Raw genomic sequence first — 16,990 nt, 5'->3', positions numbered from 1 at the left:
GAACCTGATTGGACTACACAAATAAATCTACTAATTAAATCTCCGAGCCTGGATGCTGATTTGTGCAGGAGATTGCTCCTCACAGAAAGAATCCGGCTCTGGTGAGATGAGGGGACAGGATGGGACCTCGACCGGTGGACCGCTGCTGAATACTCCTAAAAGGACACTTTTGGTGAGCGTTCCGTCTTTATCATGTTGTTAATCATATCCCCATGTCTTCCCTCCCTTGTTATGTCTTTTTAAGTCTATTATATATACTACAATTAGGATGATGCTATTTAAAAACCCTCAGTCACGGGTCACAGACCACCGCTCTTTGATAATAAACCGGTCCACCTGGAGTTGCAGGCACTTCATTATTACTATGTATCAAGATATGGCATCGCTCTAAAGTGGTTTGAGACGAAGTAGGCCTATCAATAATGCTCTCACTGTTCGCACAGTTGAGACTTATTGTCTCTCCTAATCACCACAGAGCTTTTGGTTGGGACAACCTTGCTATGCTTGCTTGCAATTGCGTGCGAAATCTATCGCTCAAGTCTGTTAGATGCATTGCCTTTTAAGGTTTGTTAATAAATGTGTGATCAAGCTTGCCATGATAATCGATGTCATTCTGTTTGTTCTATTGTTTAGGGATTTTAACATAGCTAAACTTCCTCCCAGTCTTGTATGGCATGTGTCACCATTCATAATATTTGCAGAAAGGCACCTAACTTTCAAATTTAGCATAGTCCTTATGTCAAATAAGACTTAACTCATATATCCTTCCCGTAGATAAGCCAAATCATAATTTATAATAGCATAATTATTAAACAGTTGCATGAGTATGCTTGACTGAATGCTAAAACCTGTGTCTCCCTGAGGTAACATCTGGGGTTTAGCTCAGTTGAACAACACAATCTTGAAATGCCCAGAAATGGGGTTTGATTCCTGGTTGTTTACCATAAGCATAGTTTGAGCCTATAGTCACTTAGTGGGACTCTCTTGTGATGGAATGCTATCTGTAACTCTTTTCATGCCGTTATAGGTCTGGAAACAAGTCTTGATTGAAGGGGTGTTGAGTAACACAATGAACTGCCTCTAATGAATTTCCCATGAATGAAATGAAAGGCCAGTGGGGTGAAGTAAAGAGTAGTTTGTGGCCTGATGAAACCTGTACGTGTCCTGATGGCGTTATGTAAGACGAGTGGGATTTGGTTAGTAATGTAATCCGGAGAGGTTTGGGTCGATTGTCTCTGCCTCGTGATTTAATCTGGTCTGAATTGATTGTTTGTGTCTGGCTGTGCGGAACGTGGCTGTCATTGTCAGCGGCTGTGTGTCCCAGCAGGTGGTGTGTGGCGCGGTGTGAGGGGAGGTCATGCCCCTGGTCAAGAGGAACATAGAGCCCCGACACCTCTGTCGAGGGGGGCTGCCCGAGGGGATTGGCAGTGAGCTGGAGTGTGTCACCAACAACAGCCTCTCTGCCATCATACGCCAGCTCAGCAGTCTAAGTAAGACATACCTTCCACACAGTCACAACCCCTCGTCATATGCATTAAGCAGTCACGTATCACTTAACCAGCCTTATGCCAGCATACTCGAGAATAGGGACCAATACAGCCTCGTCCATCAGTGTTACACTGGAAAAGTGATCAGCTTAGGCAGATACATTAAGTCAGTACATTTAAGTGTTTTTATTGATTCAATTCTATTTGGTAAAATACATTTGATATTGACAGATGTGTGTGTGTGTGCATGCATGCGTGTTTGAGTGTGGGGAGGGAGAGAGAGAATTAGAGTAGGAGAATTTACCAGACATCTGTCCTATATATACCCACATTACAGTGTGTGTGTCTGCATGCTGTTTGTGTGTGTTTGTTTGTGTGGGGTAGGGCTTTATGAAGTCACTGGAGATTAGAGCTTAATGTAGAGCTTAGTGTCACAGAAACAGATAAAGGAGAGAGTGAGGGAGGGTGGGACGGAGGTAGAGAAAGAGAGTATGGAGACAGATTTCACAATCACATGCTCTTCACTCAGTGTTGTTTGACGTGCAAATCTCAATCATTTGGTTGGTTTCCAGGCCCATCAGACACGTGCAAATCTCCATCACTAAATTACTCCTGTCTGTTCAACTTGACCTCAACAAATCTCTTTGCTCTTTTCTGTGTACTATGACATGTACTTCTCCAATGACTTTGTCTGAGCAGTTGGACACAGGTGAATGTCTGTATTAAAGGACATGTTCAAATGTTTTTACCAAATCTCAAAAAAAAATATAATGTAAATTGCATCTTATCAAAGTGTTCAGACACTTTTTTTGTGATTTCCCTTGGTTTTGAGAAACCACCCTCAGTGGTGGAAAAAGTACCCAATTGTCATACTTGAGTAAAAGTAAAGATACCTTTAACAGAACATGTTAAAAGTCACCCAGTAAAATACTAAAAGTATTATGTTATTAAATATACTGCCGTATCAAAAGTATAAGTCGTTTCAAATATAGCAAACCAGACAGCACAATTGTCTTGTTTTGTATTTATTTATGGATAGCCATGGGCACACTCCAACACTCAGACCTCATTTACAAATGAAACATTTGTGTTTAGTGAGTCCACCAGATCAGAAGCAGTAGGGGGGATGACCAGGGACGTTCTATTGATAAGTGTGTGAATTTGACAGTTTCCCTGTCCTGCTAAGCATTCAAAATGTAACGAGTAGGGTGCTCAGGGAAAATGTATGGAGTAAAAAGTACATTATTTCTATAGGAATGTAGTGAAGTAAAAGTTGTAAAAAATATAAATACTGAAGTACAGATACAACTAAAGTAATACTTACACCACTGCCCAATCTAAAAACCCGGAGGTTGGGCCCCCATATAGCATATGAACACGTCATAAGACATGATTTAAAAAAAAAGAAAAGATTATTACTACTACAGGAAATTAGCTTTAAAACTGCACTATTTTGATTGCAAACTTTGTAAAATAGCACGAGATTAGCTATAAAACAGCAATTTTTGCCACATGACCAAATGTTAATAAATAATCCTACAAAAAATATATACCGTAAATTCCGGACTATAAGACGCAACTTTTTTCCCATGCTTTGAACCCCGCGGCTTAAACAATGGCGCAGCTAATATATGGATTTTTCCGGCTTTCAATTTTTTTTTTCCAAAAAAACACATTCTGTGACGTGCTCAGTTTTTTGCCGGCATGAAGCTTTCATTAGACCAATGAAATTGCCGAACGGGTTAAGGGCAAACAACTTTTTTGTTTACTGTTTAGATTAAATCGAGCGCTCTCAAACTTCCCATCATTCTGATTATGGTAGTCATTTTGTCACCCTCATCATGGCAAAGACACGGAGAAATGCATATGATGCAGCTTTCAAGTTGAAGGCGATTGACCTGGCTGTTGGAAAAGGAAATAGAGCTGCTGCACAGGAGCTTGGTCTTAATGAGTCGATGATAAGATGTTGGAAACAGCAGCGTGAGGAATTGACTCAGTGCAAAAAGACAACTAAAGCTTACTGCTAATTTTAAATGTTTTGTTACAAGCCGTGTTTCGTTAAAGCCTGTGTAAAGTTAATTTGTTTCAATGTACCGGTAGGCACCTGCGGCTTATAGACATGTGCGGCTTATTTATGTTCAAAATAAAAATAAAATAAAAATTCAGTGGGTGCAGCTTATATTCAGGTGCTCTTAATAGTCTGGAAATTACGGTAAATAGACCTTGCGGGCCCCGCGAAACTGCGGTACGCATGGTTGCACATGGAAAAGTATCGCTGGAGTCCAACAAAATGCAATCCAATGTTGCGGATATAGTTCCAAATTACACATTTTCATGTGTACAACATCTAAAGACTTGCATCACTATACTGAGAGCTATTCAATTTGTAAAAGGACGTAATTTGAGTGTTTTTGGAGCCTTTGTTAATGTTTATCCGTAGCCCACATACTGCAGAAATAGCAATGAGGAAGTCTACTGCTGGTGGGGCAAGTTTCTCAAAACCAAGTGAAATTGTAAAAATAGTGTATGAATAGTGTCAAATAGAGATTTGGTTTTAAAAAAAGTGAATTTGTCCTTGGCTCCTCTCTTTCTTCATAACTCAGGTAAACATGCAGAGGATGTCTTCGGAGAGCTTTTTAGTGAGGCTAACACATTTTATGTGCGTGCCAACGGTCTCCAAGAGCGCATCGACCGCTTGGCTGTCAAGGTCACCCAGCTGGATTCCGCTGTGGAGGAGGGTCAGTTGGGGTCAGGGAATAAGAAGGGATAACAAAATTCTCTCTAATGTTGAAAGGCAACTAAGTCATTAGTTCTGCTGCTCGTCTTTGGTTCTGCATGACCCATAATCTACTTATTATTTTCTATCTCAGCATCTTCTTATTCCTGTTCATCTTCCTATCAATCTCACATTCACTGTAATGCTTTCCAGTCTCTCTGCAGGACATCAACATGCGCAAGGCGTTTAAAAGCTCTACAGTCCAGGACCAGCAGGTGGTGTCCAAGAGCAGCACATCCAACCCTGTGGAGGACATGTACAACACCAGTGACAAGCCTCCTTCTCTCAGCATCCTCTCTGCTTACAGGTACAGATACAACCACCAGACGAGCATTAATCTCCAGTTGTGACCAATGGCTAACTAGTCTCTCTTTTGACACAGAGATGACCACACCGATGGGATGAAGTTCTACACGGACCCTTCCTACTTCTTTGACCTGTGGAAGGAGAAGATGCTGCAGGACACAGAGGACAAGAGGAAGGAGAGAAGAAGACAACGCGTGAGAGCCTTTTAATGTTTTGCTTCTTAATAACAACTCATTTCTTTGGAGCAACTTGTGTATACAATATCCTGTATTGTATACCACACCTACAGTATCAGCAAAATGACCTCTCTTCCTCTCTCTCGCCCCCCCTCTCTGTTTTCCTCTTTTCCTCTCTCTCTTTTCCTCTCTCTTTTCCTCTCTCTCTCTCTCTCTCTTTTCCTCTCTCTCTTGTTTCCTCTCTCTCGTTTCCTCTCTCTCAGGAGCAGAAGCGATGTGTTGACGGCACACTTCAGCGCGAGGTGAAGAAGGTTCGTAAAGCCAGAAACCGCCGTCAGGAGTGGAACATGATGGCATTTGACAAAGAGCTCCGCCCAGACCACCGCCACCCTCACTCTCTCCACCGGGGGGCGTCGTCTGAGGGCTCCCTCTCCCCAGAGAGCAGGTCAGTGACCAGGACCATTGTCGTCTGAATCAGCTTCCTTCAACATTTGTTTTGCAGATGGCATATTAACTTGTCGTGTTAGTGTAAAGAGTTAATCACAATGACTTTTTGTTGTTTAGATATGGTCATGACCTGCCAGACTACCCAACTGCTCCAGGCCTTCCACATTCTGCATCCAACCATGCCCTGGCTCACCCCTACCCGCCTGCAGACATTCATGAGTCTGTAGAGCATGAGTACTACAGCATCGGAGTCAGTTACAGAGAAGGGACTCTCAACCGCACACACCACTCCCCACCTCGGCATCGCTCCGCTGAGAGAATAAATGGCACTATGACGCTTCCACCTGCGGACTACAGGTACTGTTATTGTAATAACTCTCAGTACAAGAAATCTGGAATGTAGATTAGTAACTCTGTGATTTTGTAAATACCAATGTGTTAGCTCAAATTCTGCATTCAGAAACTGAAAACCTTCTCTCTGACTTTCTCTCTCTCAGTATAATGGAGTACTATGCCAGTTCCGGACCACCACCCCCTCCTCCAGCCCCTCTTATCCCATCCGCACAGACAGCCTTTGGCTCTCCCTTGGTATCCCCCACTCCCCTTACTGGACCTAGGCCAGGGGCCACAGGCTATGGTCCCCCACCCCTACCTCCCCCAGGACCTCGTATGATTCCACCTCCCCCAGGTCCCCCTCCACCACCAGTACCCCCTGCCCCTCCCCAACTGGCAGGACTCGGTGACGGGAAGAGACAGGACTCCCAGCCTCGAAGTGACCTTCTGTCAGCTATTCGCATGGGTGAGTTTTGCTGCACTCAGACGTTTACTCTTCTTCTGGAGATGGCAGAGTTGTTTTATACAGTACAACAGAGTTTAGACTGTGTGTGAATGTGTCTGTGTGGGTTTGTGTTCCTCAGGTATCCAGCTGAAGAAGGTGCAGGAGCAGCAGGAGCAGCAGGCCAAGTGGGAGCCTGTGGGGAACGACGTGGCCACCATCCTGTCCCGTCGCATCGCAGTGGAGTACAGCGACTCGGAGGACGACTCCGAACTGGAAGAGAACGACTGGTCCGACGGACCCTGACCCCCGTCCTTTACAGTGACCTCACACCATGGACACATCGCTCCTCCAGCCCAACTATCCCACATTGGTGATGATGCAGTACAGATGGATTATGGGAGTCATATTTTCAGTATGCATTAAGCGGGTATAGGCTGAGAACCCACTTGCATTTTAGTGTAAGTCCTGTAGGTGAGTGGACTGGACTTAAAATTAAGGCATATTAGTGTCCTGATGAACTGCGATTCAGCTGAAATCACTCAAAGGTACACGGACCAAATAACCAAGTAGTGAATTTCCCTTTTCCCTACAGAGCTGTCTAATCTCTCTTTATCAGACACCAACGTCGCCATTTCATCTGACATTGATCACCAACACTGTCTTCTCAGTGTCACTAACCTCATTTAGGATTTGATCTGCATTTAGAATCCATTAGAAGGATTGAGGTTCTCTCTGTAGCATAGACTGGCTCTGAACAGACATACCGGGTACGTTCCAGCCCGACTGTGTTTTAAGATGGAGTGGAGTGCAACCAGTGACAATGATAATGACTTGCTTGTCAATGTAAACATGTCACTTCACATGGATTCTAGAAATACATTTGATATGATATGCAGATCAGCAAGCTGACCACTGAGTGGCACTGTGCTCACGTTTAATGCTCACTATTTGAATGATTTCTTTTTGAGATTCGACAATAAAAAATGTTTTTTAAATGAATTCTAGATTTCTAGCTATCAGCAAACGTTTGCATCATGCTGAAATGTTGAATGAAGAATGACAGGGTAACAATGTGAGTAGATGACCTTAAATAGACCTCAAACTGATGAGATCTCTAATATACTGTATGGACAGGCTCCTATTTGACTAGATGTACTGCTGTGACACCTGTGCATGAATTCCATACGTACAAATGGAATAGTGGGGATAAATGTTTTTTTTTGCAGTGAAAAACAATAGTCAACAAGGGCAAATGTAGATATTTGATGCTTGCATAATAGCCCCATTTCTGTGCTATTGCAACCCACAAAACCGATAACTCTGAATGGATTCAAATTCAGTAAGAACGTCAGAAACAATTTAATATTTTGTCAATTCTGATAATGAATAACTGAATTTGGTAAAAATTGTATGATGGCAAAAGACAACCATTGGATAACTAATATTATACAAAGACATTCATACCTGTAATTAAACGTTAGCTCTCTGTGCTTTTACACAAAGTAAGAGCCTTATAAACCTGGTGCATAATTCATTATTTACCAAGTTTATATTTTCCCAGACCAGTTCAGAGCAAACCAGACCCCAGATGGAATAAAATCCCCCAGAGCTTCAACTGCATCAAAAGTCTCACACAGTTCCCCGAGCGCTGTCTTCAGAGAGGGTGACTCCCAGAAGGCCTCAGCTTGTTTGCCTCATGGTTTAAGCGGTGCACACAGCCATGGAAAGATCATCAAATCACTGTTTTACCACTCAGCTTAATCTCCACAACAAAGAGAAAGATACAAAAAGGACAGAATGGAGAGAGCGAAGTGGAGTGTGAGATTAAGTAGAAACTTGATGGATGCAAATTGACGGCTCAGTTTCCCAGTGTTGCTAAGGGGAGTGAGGAATCTTGATTTCAAATCTCCCAGGCCGGAGAGTGGCTGGTGATCGGACGTTCCCTGTTACCTCTGCAGTGGCCAGCCGCTCTATTAGTGTCCGCTGTTGTGGCCATCTGCCGGATTACCCAGCAGGCTATATTTTTATAGAGAGCATCCCATTCTTATCCCGCCTGCAAAGGTTTACATTAAGGTTGAACTCGGGTGCGCTTACAATAGCAGATGAAGTAAGCTCTATCCTTCTTAACAGCAGCCCTTCCCATCTTCTCACTGTTAGAGAGGCTGGTTACGCTGGGTTTAAAAGGGCTGCTTTACTATGGCATGAAAGAGGATCTCATGCAATGCCACTGTCGCCGATTTCATTTCATGCATCATCAATAAGTGATGCCCAGGATAAAAAAAAAAACATTTGTATGTGCCAAGTGTAATTGTCTCATTCTAGTAGGCATCAAAAGGCCAACTTTTCTGTGTTACCATACAGGTGAACTCATTCCTGGGAAAAACATTTTTTTCTCAGCCTAGTAGGAGCGATGGCGTCCCCCTTTTTCCCTGGTCTAATGGGATTAGTCGTGCCAGTGCTCCCCCGGCTGTCACGGTACTGTCTACTTCCCATCTCTCCCCCGGGCCTCTAATGTGATTAACCCAGCCCCTGTGGTCCGCACGGTTCTGGAGGGTAATTAAGGGGGGGGGAACCTCCCTGGCACGTCCCTCCCCAGGCCTTACTCGCTGTCTTTGGCACCTTTGTAAGATGGGATGGTATGTATGAAAGTGAGAAGTACCAGTGACTGAAAGAGAACTTTCTGAAAGTGTATAGAATTCATGAATGATTCAATTAATTTTGGTATCCATTTAATCTGATACAGGTCCACATATAGATGTGTCATGTAATCCTTACCCAGCTCAGAGCTTGTGATAACATACATTGTGGGAAATGAGTCATTTAAAATTAGCATGCATTTGGTCCATGCTTAGTCTACTAGGAAATAGTCTAAGTGATTTTTCTTCTCATCTATCAAGGCGATTTTATAGCGATTATCAAATCTCAGTAAAAGCTTATAAATACTTGACAATGGAATGCAGATTATTATACCATTGATGTGTTGACTACTGACAATCTGTTGAAACCATTTGCATCCTGACATTTATAGAGGTCTTTTAAAAAGAGCAGTACTGAATATTCATCACAGGCTTAAGTGAAAGTAATAATGATTGATTCTGCCCATCATCTTGTCAGACCTCAGCATTATGTGGATGCGCCTGTTTAACACGTCACGCTCGACTTGTCTGTCACAAGTTTTCCATCATGGCATCTGTTCCTTAAAGATAGGTGGGGCACTAGGTCTCCCAAACCACATGGCCTTTACCACCCAACTGAATAAAAAGCTTATCTGATGAATAAATGCCTTCGAGGACAAAAGTAAATACTCAGAGCATCAAACAGCTTTCTGTTTAGAGAAAATAGCTTTTGGTGTTGAAAGCCATTGTTTCAGTATTTGCCCCATATTATCATGACACAAGACCCAGACACAGGAGGCAGATGGTTGGATTCATAATGTTTAATAGTCCTAAAGGGGTAGGGAAGAGAATGGTCGTGTACAGGCAAAAGGTCAAAACAAGATCAGAGTCCAGGAGGGACAGAGTGGCAGAAAGGCTCATGGTCAAGGCAGGCAGGTACAGAGTCCAGAACAGGCAAGGGTCAAAACCGGGAGGACTAGAAAAGAGAATAGCAAAGGCAGGAGTACGGGATTTTTTATTTTTTTTTTATATATAAAAAGCTGGTTGACTTGGAACATACAAGATGAACTGGCACAGAGAGACAGAAAACAGGGATACATACACTGGGGAAAACAAGCAACACCTGGAGGGGGGTGGAAACAATAACGAGGACAGGTAAAACTGATCAGGGTGTGATCGTACTCCCCCCCCCCGGCATCCTACCTGGGTGCATACCTGGTTGACCGGGGTGTCGGCGGTGGAAGTCGGTGATGAGGGCTGGATTCAGGATGTCTCTAGCGGGAACCGAGCACTTCTCCTCCAGGCCGTAACCCTCCCAGTCAACCAGGTACTGGAAACCCCTGTCCCGTGGTCAAACACCCAGGAGATGTTTTACCATGTAGGCCAGATGGCCATCAGTGACATGGGGAGGGGGGGGGGGGGAGGGCAGAAGACAAAGAACAGTGAGACACGGGCTTAAATCCTAGACACATGGAAAGTAGGGTGAATATGGAGGGTATGGGGTAACACAAGACGGACAGCAGTGGAACTCAGGACTCCGGAGATGGGAAAAGGACCAATGAAACGAGGGGACAGTTTGCAGGACTCTACCCGAAGGGGCAGGTCCCGTGTGGACAGCCATACCCTCTGCCCAATGCGGTAGCGGGGAGCTGGGGTCTGGCGACATTCCGCTTGTCAACGATACCTAGAGTTGGTCTTGAGAATAGCCACCCTGGCTCTTCTCCAGGTACGTCGACAGCGGCGGAAACATCTGGGCCGAGGGTACGATGACCTCCTGTTCCGGGAAGAGTGGAGGCTGATACCCCATGGAGCACTTGAATGGAGAGAGTCCAGTGGCAGAACTGGAAAGGGTGTTCCGGGCATACTCCACCCAAATCAGTTGTCGGCTCCAGGTAGTGGGATTGGTTGAGACCAGGCATCTCAGGGTGGTTTCCAGGTCTTGGTTGGCTCGCTCCAACTGACCGTTAGTTTGGAGATGGAATCCTGATGACAGGCTGGCCGACGACCCAATAAGGGTGCAGAATGACTTCCAGAACTGAGACGAGAACCCCGATCGGAGACCATGTCCACCGGGAGTCCATGGATCCGGAAGACATGCTGCACCATAAGCTGGGCAGTCTCCTTGGCAGAAGGTAGTTTGGGGAAAGGGATGAAATGGGCGGCCTTGGAGAACCGATCGACAACTGTCAGAATGACAGTGTTGCCACCAGACAGAGGGAGCCCAGTAATCTATGAGACCAGGGACCTGTAGAGGCTGAAGGAGGCCAGAAGGAGCTTGCCGTGGAGTATTGTTCTGAGCACATACTGTGCACGCGGCGACAAAGGCAGAGACGTCAGGATCCATGGTGGGCCACCAGAAACGTTCTCGAAGGAAGGCTAGTGTGCAACAGGACCCTGGATGACAGAGCCCATTCCAGGACCCGGGACCGGACAGGGTTAGGGACAAACAGCCAGTTAGCCGGGCCACCTTCAGGTCCAGGCTGGGAGCGTTGTGCCTCGAACCAGATGTAAAATGCTGTTTTTATATATAAATATGAACTTTATCGAACAAAAGAATGCATGTATTGTGTAACATGATGTCCAAGGAGTGTCATCTGATGAAGATTGTCAAAGGTTAGTGCTGCATTTAGCTGTTTTTTGGTTATTTGTGATGCATGTGGTTGGTCGGAAAATGGCTATGTGAATACTTTGACGATATACTCCTAACATTATCTAATGTTTTGCTTTTGCTGTAAAGCCTTTTTGAAATCGGACAACGTGGTTCGATTCAGGAGAGGTGCATCTATAAAACGATATAAAATAGTCCTATATTTGAAAAAAATATATATTAAAATTTTGTTATGAATATGGCGATCAGATTTTTCGCTGGATGTTGATCCCGCATACGGGACGGAGACCGTCAAGAGTCCCCGGTAATCAATGCATGGACACAGGGTCTTGTCCGTCTCCACAAAGAAAGACCTTGTGCCGGCAGGAGATGCAGACGGACGGACGGCCCCAGTGGCCAGAGACTCCGATATAGCTTTGGTCTCTGGTCCGGACAGAGAATACAACCGACCCTGAGGCGGTGTAGTGCCTGGGAGAAGATCAATGGCACAGTCATAAGGACGGTGTGGGGGAAGGGAAGTAGCACATGCCTTACTGAAGACCTCCAGGAGGTTATGGTACTCCGTGGGAACGGCAGAGACATCCACAGTATTGCTAACGTCCTGAGGAAGACGACTTGGGGAAGGTTGTGCTGCTTGAAGGCAGCGGGAATGGCAAAAATGGGCTCCAACCCAGGATGGAGCTTGTGGTCCAGTCAATCACAGGATTGTGTTTTTGTATCCAGGAAAAATCCCAAAACGACTGGAACATGGGGAGATGCAATGAGGAGGAACTGTATGGTCCCACTGTGGTTACCAGAAACCCGTAATTGAACGGTCACAATACTATGGGTGACTTCCCCTATAGAGCAGCCGTCCAGTGCCCTAGCATCCATGGGAACAGAGGCTGAGTGGGAATACCAAGGTATCGTGGCATCCATAAGACATTCATCAGCCCCAGAGTCAATGAGCACTCGGAGAGACTTGGATTGCTCTCCCCACAGCACAAGTACAAACAAGGGTGTGCAGGTGATGGGAATTAGGGAACTCCCAGTCTGACTCACCATGGTGCTGGTACCCACTAGAGACAAGGGTTTCCTAATAGGACAGGTAGCTATAAGATGTCCTGCCCCTCCACAGTACAGACAACAGTTACTGTTCATCCTCCGTGAGTGTTCCCCAACTGACAACCTAGCTCTTCCCAACTGCATAGGCTCAGGAGTATCCAACTCACCCATCGTAGATTCACGAGAGGGCTCAGGTGGCTTTGAAGCCTCTTGGAAAAGCTGCCATCGGATTCGCTCGATGGTGAACGAGCCATAGCGCATCCACGAGTGTGCACAAGACCAGACCTCCTCACTCCTACATTCCCTTAAGCGTCCATTGATTTTGATCATTAGGGCGATTAGGGAGTCAAGATCCACCGGTAATTCCCAAGCAGCTAGCTCATCCTTTACATCCGCAGATTTTCCGTACAGAAAAGTATCGAAAAGAGACTCCGGATTCCAGGCACTCTCTGCAGCCAACGTGCGAAAATCAACCGCGTAGTCAGCCACACTACAGGAGTTGACGTACGTCAAGCAGTTTACTGGCAACCTTTCTCCCAGATACCTTTCTCACCTCTGCCATATATTCCTCCAAATTGCAGATTGTTGTTCCCAAACTGCCGTAGCCCAGGAGAGCACCCTTCCCGACATTAGCGTAATGATATACACCATCTTTGATTGGTCTGAAGGAAACGAAGATGGCTGTAGTTCAAAAATAAGCGAGCACAGAGAAAGAAAACCCTGGCAGGCACCAGGATTCCCTGAATATTGCTCCGGGGGGGGGGGTAAGCGGGGTTCTCGGGGAGACGGGATAGGCTGTACCAACTCACCACAGAGAGGAAAACAAATTACTGGGTGATTAAAAAAAAAAAAAATTCCCCCAGAGGTGGCAGGCAGCCTCTGAGCTAACTCCCTGATTTGCTCCATAATAGCCTTCAACCCATGGTCATGGCGTTCCGTCAAAGAACTGAGCCCTTCCAGAAGGCCCTGTAACAACTCCTCATGTCTTCCAATGGTGGCTTCCCTGCAGGGAGACAGCGTGGCGGAGCTGGTCCAAGTCTGCTGGGTCTTTCATGGCCAGTTCGTACTATCATGACACAAGGCGAGACCCAGATGCAGGAGGCAGATAGTTGGAGTCTTAATGTTTAATAATCCAAAAGGAGTAGACAAGAGAATGGTCGTGGACAGGCAAAAGGTCAAAACCAGATCAGAGTCCAGGAGGTACAGAGTGGCAGAAAGGCTCATGGTCAAGGCAGGCAGAATGGTCAGGCAGGCAGGTACAGAGTCCAGAACAGGCAAGGGTCAAAATCGGGAGGACTAGAAAAAAGACAATAGTAAAGGCAGGCATACAGGGAAAACCGCTGGTAGACTTGGAACATACAAGACGAACTGGCACAGAGAGACAGAAAACACAGGGATAAATACACTGGGGAAAACAAGCGACACCTGGAGGGGGTGGAGACAATAGCAAGGACAGGTGAAACTGATCAGGGTGTTATACATCCTGGTTTGAAAGTTACCTCATTGGTGGACAGAAGTCTGTTGTGTCAGTGGTCAATACTCAGAACCCATAGCAGTAGCAGTTGATTGTGGAGTACCACAAGGTTGTCCCCTAAACCCATATCACACTTGAAATCAAATGTTTGCTGATATCTCTAAGATGTCTACCCAATTTGTAAAGTCTACTTATGCAGTCCTACAAAAGTATATCACAACCTATCTCTATATGAATGCATTTCAAACCAAAGGTGTATGCTTGTCTGTACCAGCCCCAAAAAATGCTTCATGGACAGTGACTAACTTTGATAACTAAAAAAAGTAGAGCAATTGACTGAGGATGTCGCTGGGTGGGCATTTTCAGTCAAGACCCTTGTTTCACCTACAACATACAAACATATGTGTGTGGCAAGCTGACAAGAAGCCTGACACAAGTAAGGAGATATTCACGGTTGTACTGTCAGATATTTTACAGAATGTGGCACAGGTTCTGAGTGTTGCAGAACCTGTGTTTACATTTTCACCCCTGCATTATAAAATGTTATTCTGGCACTAAACTAAACCAATAGAAAATGTTTTGGACTGATCTAGAATGTGGCAATGCTGTAACAGTAACACATTTCTACTGGACCTAGCCTGTTGAATTTTATTTGTGTTTTTGAAGACTAGTCTGGACAAAAGACACCCTCCACCCCTACCCAACTGAATGCCAATGCAGAAGAGGACAGCCATGTTCGACACCCACCCCCTCATGCTGGGTTTTGCAGTATTTCACGTGAGTGCACAGCATTGGCCAGGCGATGGCACGGAGGATTAAGAGCCTTAATTAAGATTGTGTAACAACTCAGCGTGTGCTGTCTATATACGAGACAACGCAAACGGGGACAGAGTGGGGTAGGAAGGTTCCTTAAACAGCTGCCTGTCCCGAACCAACCGCTGATGATCCTCTCCATGTCTATGTCATGTCTATGTCATGTCTATGTCTCTGCATGTCCATGTCATGATGGAACCTTGGGGGGTTGTGTTCAAATGCAGTCTGTGAATGTATGCAGTCTGTGATTCTTGTTTGTGGAGTTGAGGGAGAGAGAGAGCAAAACAGAGAGGGAGGGAGAGAGAGAGTGTGTGTATGTGAGTGTAAATGTCAGTGTGCGTACGTCAGTGTGAGACAAAGGCAACAGTGAGAGAAAACAATCCATATATTGTGTCTGTGTGAGAAGCAGTGCTGTGTGGGAAAGGGTAGCACCCCATGTATAGAGTTAGAGGGTGACCCAATCCCAAAATCCAACACAACACCGTGTAATGGGAGCTGACACTTATTGTATTAATATGGGCTAATGAGTGTCTAAAAGCCTGTGACCGTGTGCTTCGAGGAATCTCATCGTGTGCGTAAGTGTGGGGGTTGGAGAAGACAAATAGCTATATTAACACAGTATACACCGAGTGTACAAAACATTAATGACACCTTCCTAATGCTGTGTTGCCCCCCCCCTCCCCCTCACAAGTTTTGCCCTCAGAAAAGCATCAATTCGTCGGGGCATGGACTCTACAAGGTATCGAAAGTGTTCCACTTGGGTTGCTGGCCCATGTTGATTCCAATGCTTCCCACAGTTGTGTCAAATTGGCTGAATGTCCTTTGGGTGGTGGACCATTCTTAATACACACTGAAAACTGTTGAGCGTGAAAGACCCAGCATCGTTGCAGTTCTTGACCCAAAACGGTGCGCCTGGCACCTACTACCATACCCCCCAAAGGCACTTAAATCTTTTGTCTTGCCCACTCACTCACTGAATGTCACACATACACAATCCATGTCTCAATTGTCTCAAGGCTTAAAAATCATTCTTTAACCTGTCTCCTCCCCTTTATCTACACTGATTGAAGTGGATTTAACAAGTGACATCAATAAGGGGTCATAGCGTTCACCTGGATTTACCTGGTCTGTCTATGTCATGGAAAGAGCAGGTGTTCATAATGGTTTGTACACTCAGTGTACACTGTAAGTTGGTGTACACTGTATATAATGGGATCCAGACATCTTACTCATTTCAAAGAGGAAAATGTGCTTCATAGCCATGGAATTTGGCAAAGCAAAATTTCAGTAATACACATTTGCATATGGGAGACACGCTAGTGGCTGCTATGCAAAACAACTCAATTATTCTGTATTTTTTTATGCTTTTTTTATACAAACATAATTTATAAAAATGGTGTTATACTGTTTTTATTTAGCTAGGCAAGTCAGTTAGGAACAAATCCTTATTTACAATGACAGCCTACGCCAGCCAAACCCAGATGACACTGGGCCAATTGTGCACTGCCATATGCGACTCCCAATCACAGCCGGTTGTGATACAGTCTGGATTTGAACCAGGGTGTCTGTAGAGACACCTCAAGCACTGAGGTGCCTTAGACCGCTGCGCCACTTGGGAGCCCATTACATAACACAGTTATAATATGGAGATCATCAATCTGATATACCCACACACTTTCAATACAATGAACAAGTGTGATAGAGATTGAAAAATACATAGGCCTGCAGTTCTGGTTTTGCCTGGAGAATATGTCCTTGCCATTCTAACTTGCCCAATTTAGCCACTTGATGGCAGTGTTGAGTAGGCCTGATTCCATAGCCTTATATCAGCAGGCAGCGGCACATATCTACTTGATTTTTGTGTTTTGTGTGACAAAACTATTAACCTATTCATATTTGATGTAATAGTAACACAAATTTATGGATTTCACATGACTGGGCTCTGGGGAGTCAGGCCCAGCCAATCAGAATGACTTTATTACAGACAGAAATACTCCACAGTTTCATCAGCTGTCCGGGTGGCTAGTGTCAGACGATCCCGCAGGTGAAGAAGCTGGATGTGGAGGTCCTGGACTGGTGTGGTTATAGGTGGTCTACGGTTGTGAGGCCGGTTGGACGTACTGCCAAATTCTCTACAAATACGTTGGAGGAAACTTATGGTAGAGAAATTAACATCTGTGGCATTGTGTTTTGTGACAGAACTGCACATTTTAGAGTGGCCTTTTATAGTCCCCAGCACAAGGTGCACCTGTGTAATGATCATATTGTTTAATCAGCTTCTTGACATGCCACACCTGTCAGGTGGATGGATTATTTTGGCAAAGTTGAAATGCTCACTAACAGGGATGTTATCACATTTGTGCACAAAATTTGACAGAAAAAAGCTTTTTGTGGGATGTTTTATTTCAACTCATGAAACATGGGACCAACACTTTACATGTTGAGTTTATTTTTTTGTTCAGTATA

General features: G+C 44.9%; 1 protein-coding gene across 2 annotated transcripts; it reads left to right on the top strand.

Moving 5' to 3' along the window:
- The first annotated feature begins 72 nt into the window (after positions 1–72).
- Positions 73–6,969, top strand: wasf3a (WASP family member 3a). 2 transcript variants are annotated; one of them, XM_014196189.2, is made up of 9 exons: positions 73–172; positions 1,325–1,490; positions 4,091–4,225; positions 4,417–4,570; positions 4,646–4,763; positions 5,009–5,190; positions 5,310–5,549; positions 5,690–5,991; positions 6,110–6,969. In XM_014196189.2, the coding sequence occupies exons 2-9, from the start codon at positions 1,358–1,360 to the stop codon at positions 6,271–6,273; spliced, it is 1,428 nt and encodes a 475-aa protein (XP_014051664.1). In that variant the 5' UTR covers positions 73–172; positions 1,325–1,357; the 3' UTR covers positions 6,274–6,969. The 2 variants fall into 2 exon arrangements, with proteins under 2 accessions (XP_014051664.1, XP_014051663.1); XM_014196188.2 differs by having other exon boundaries at positions 85–172; positions 1,328–1,490.
- The last annotated feature ends 10,021 nt before the right edge of the window (positions 6,970–16,990 follow it).

The sequence above is a fragment of the Salmo salar genome, chromosome ssa04 (assembly GCF_905237065.1).
Source record: "Salmo salar chromosome ssa04, Ssal_v3.1, whole genome shotgun sequence".
Taxonomy (NCBI): Eukaryota; Metazoa; Chordata; class Actinopteri; order Salmoniformes; family Salmonidae; genus Salmo; species Salmo salar.
Note: the sequence above shows the minus strand (reverse complement) of the source record. Positions and strands in the feature narration are given on the sequence as shown.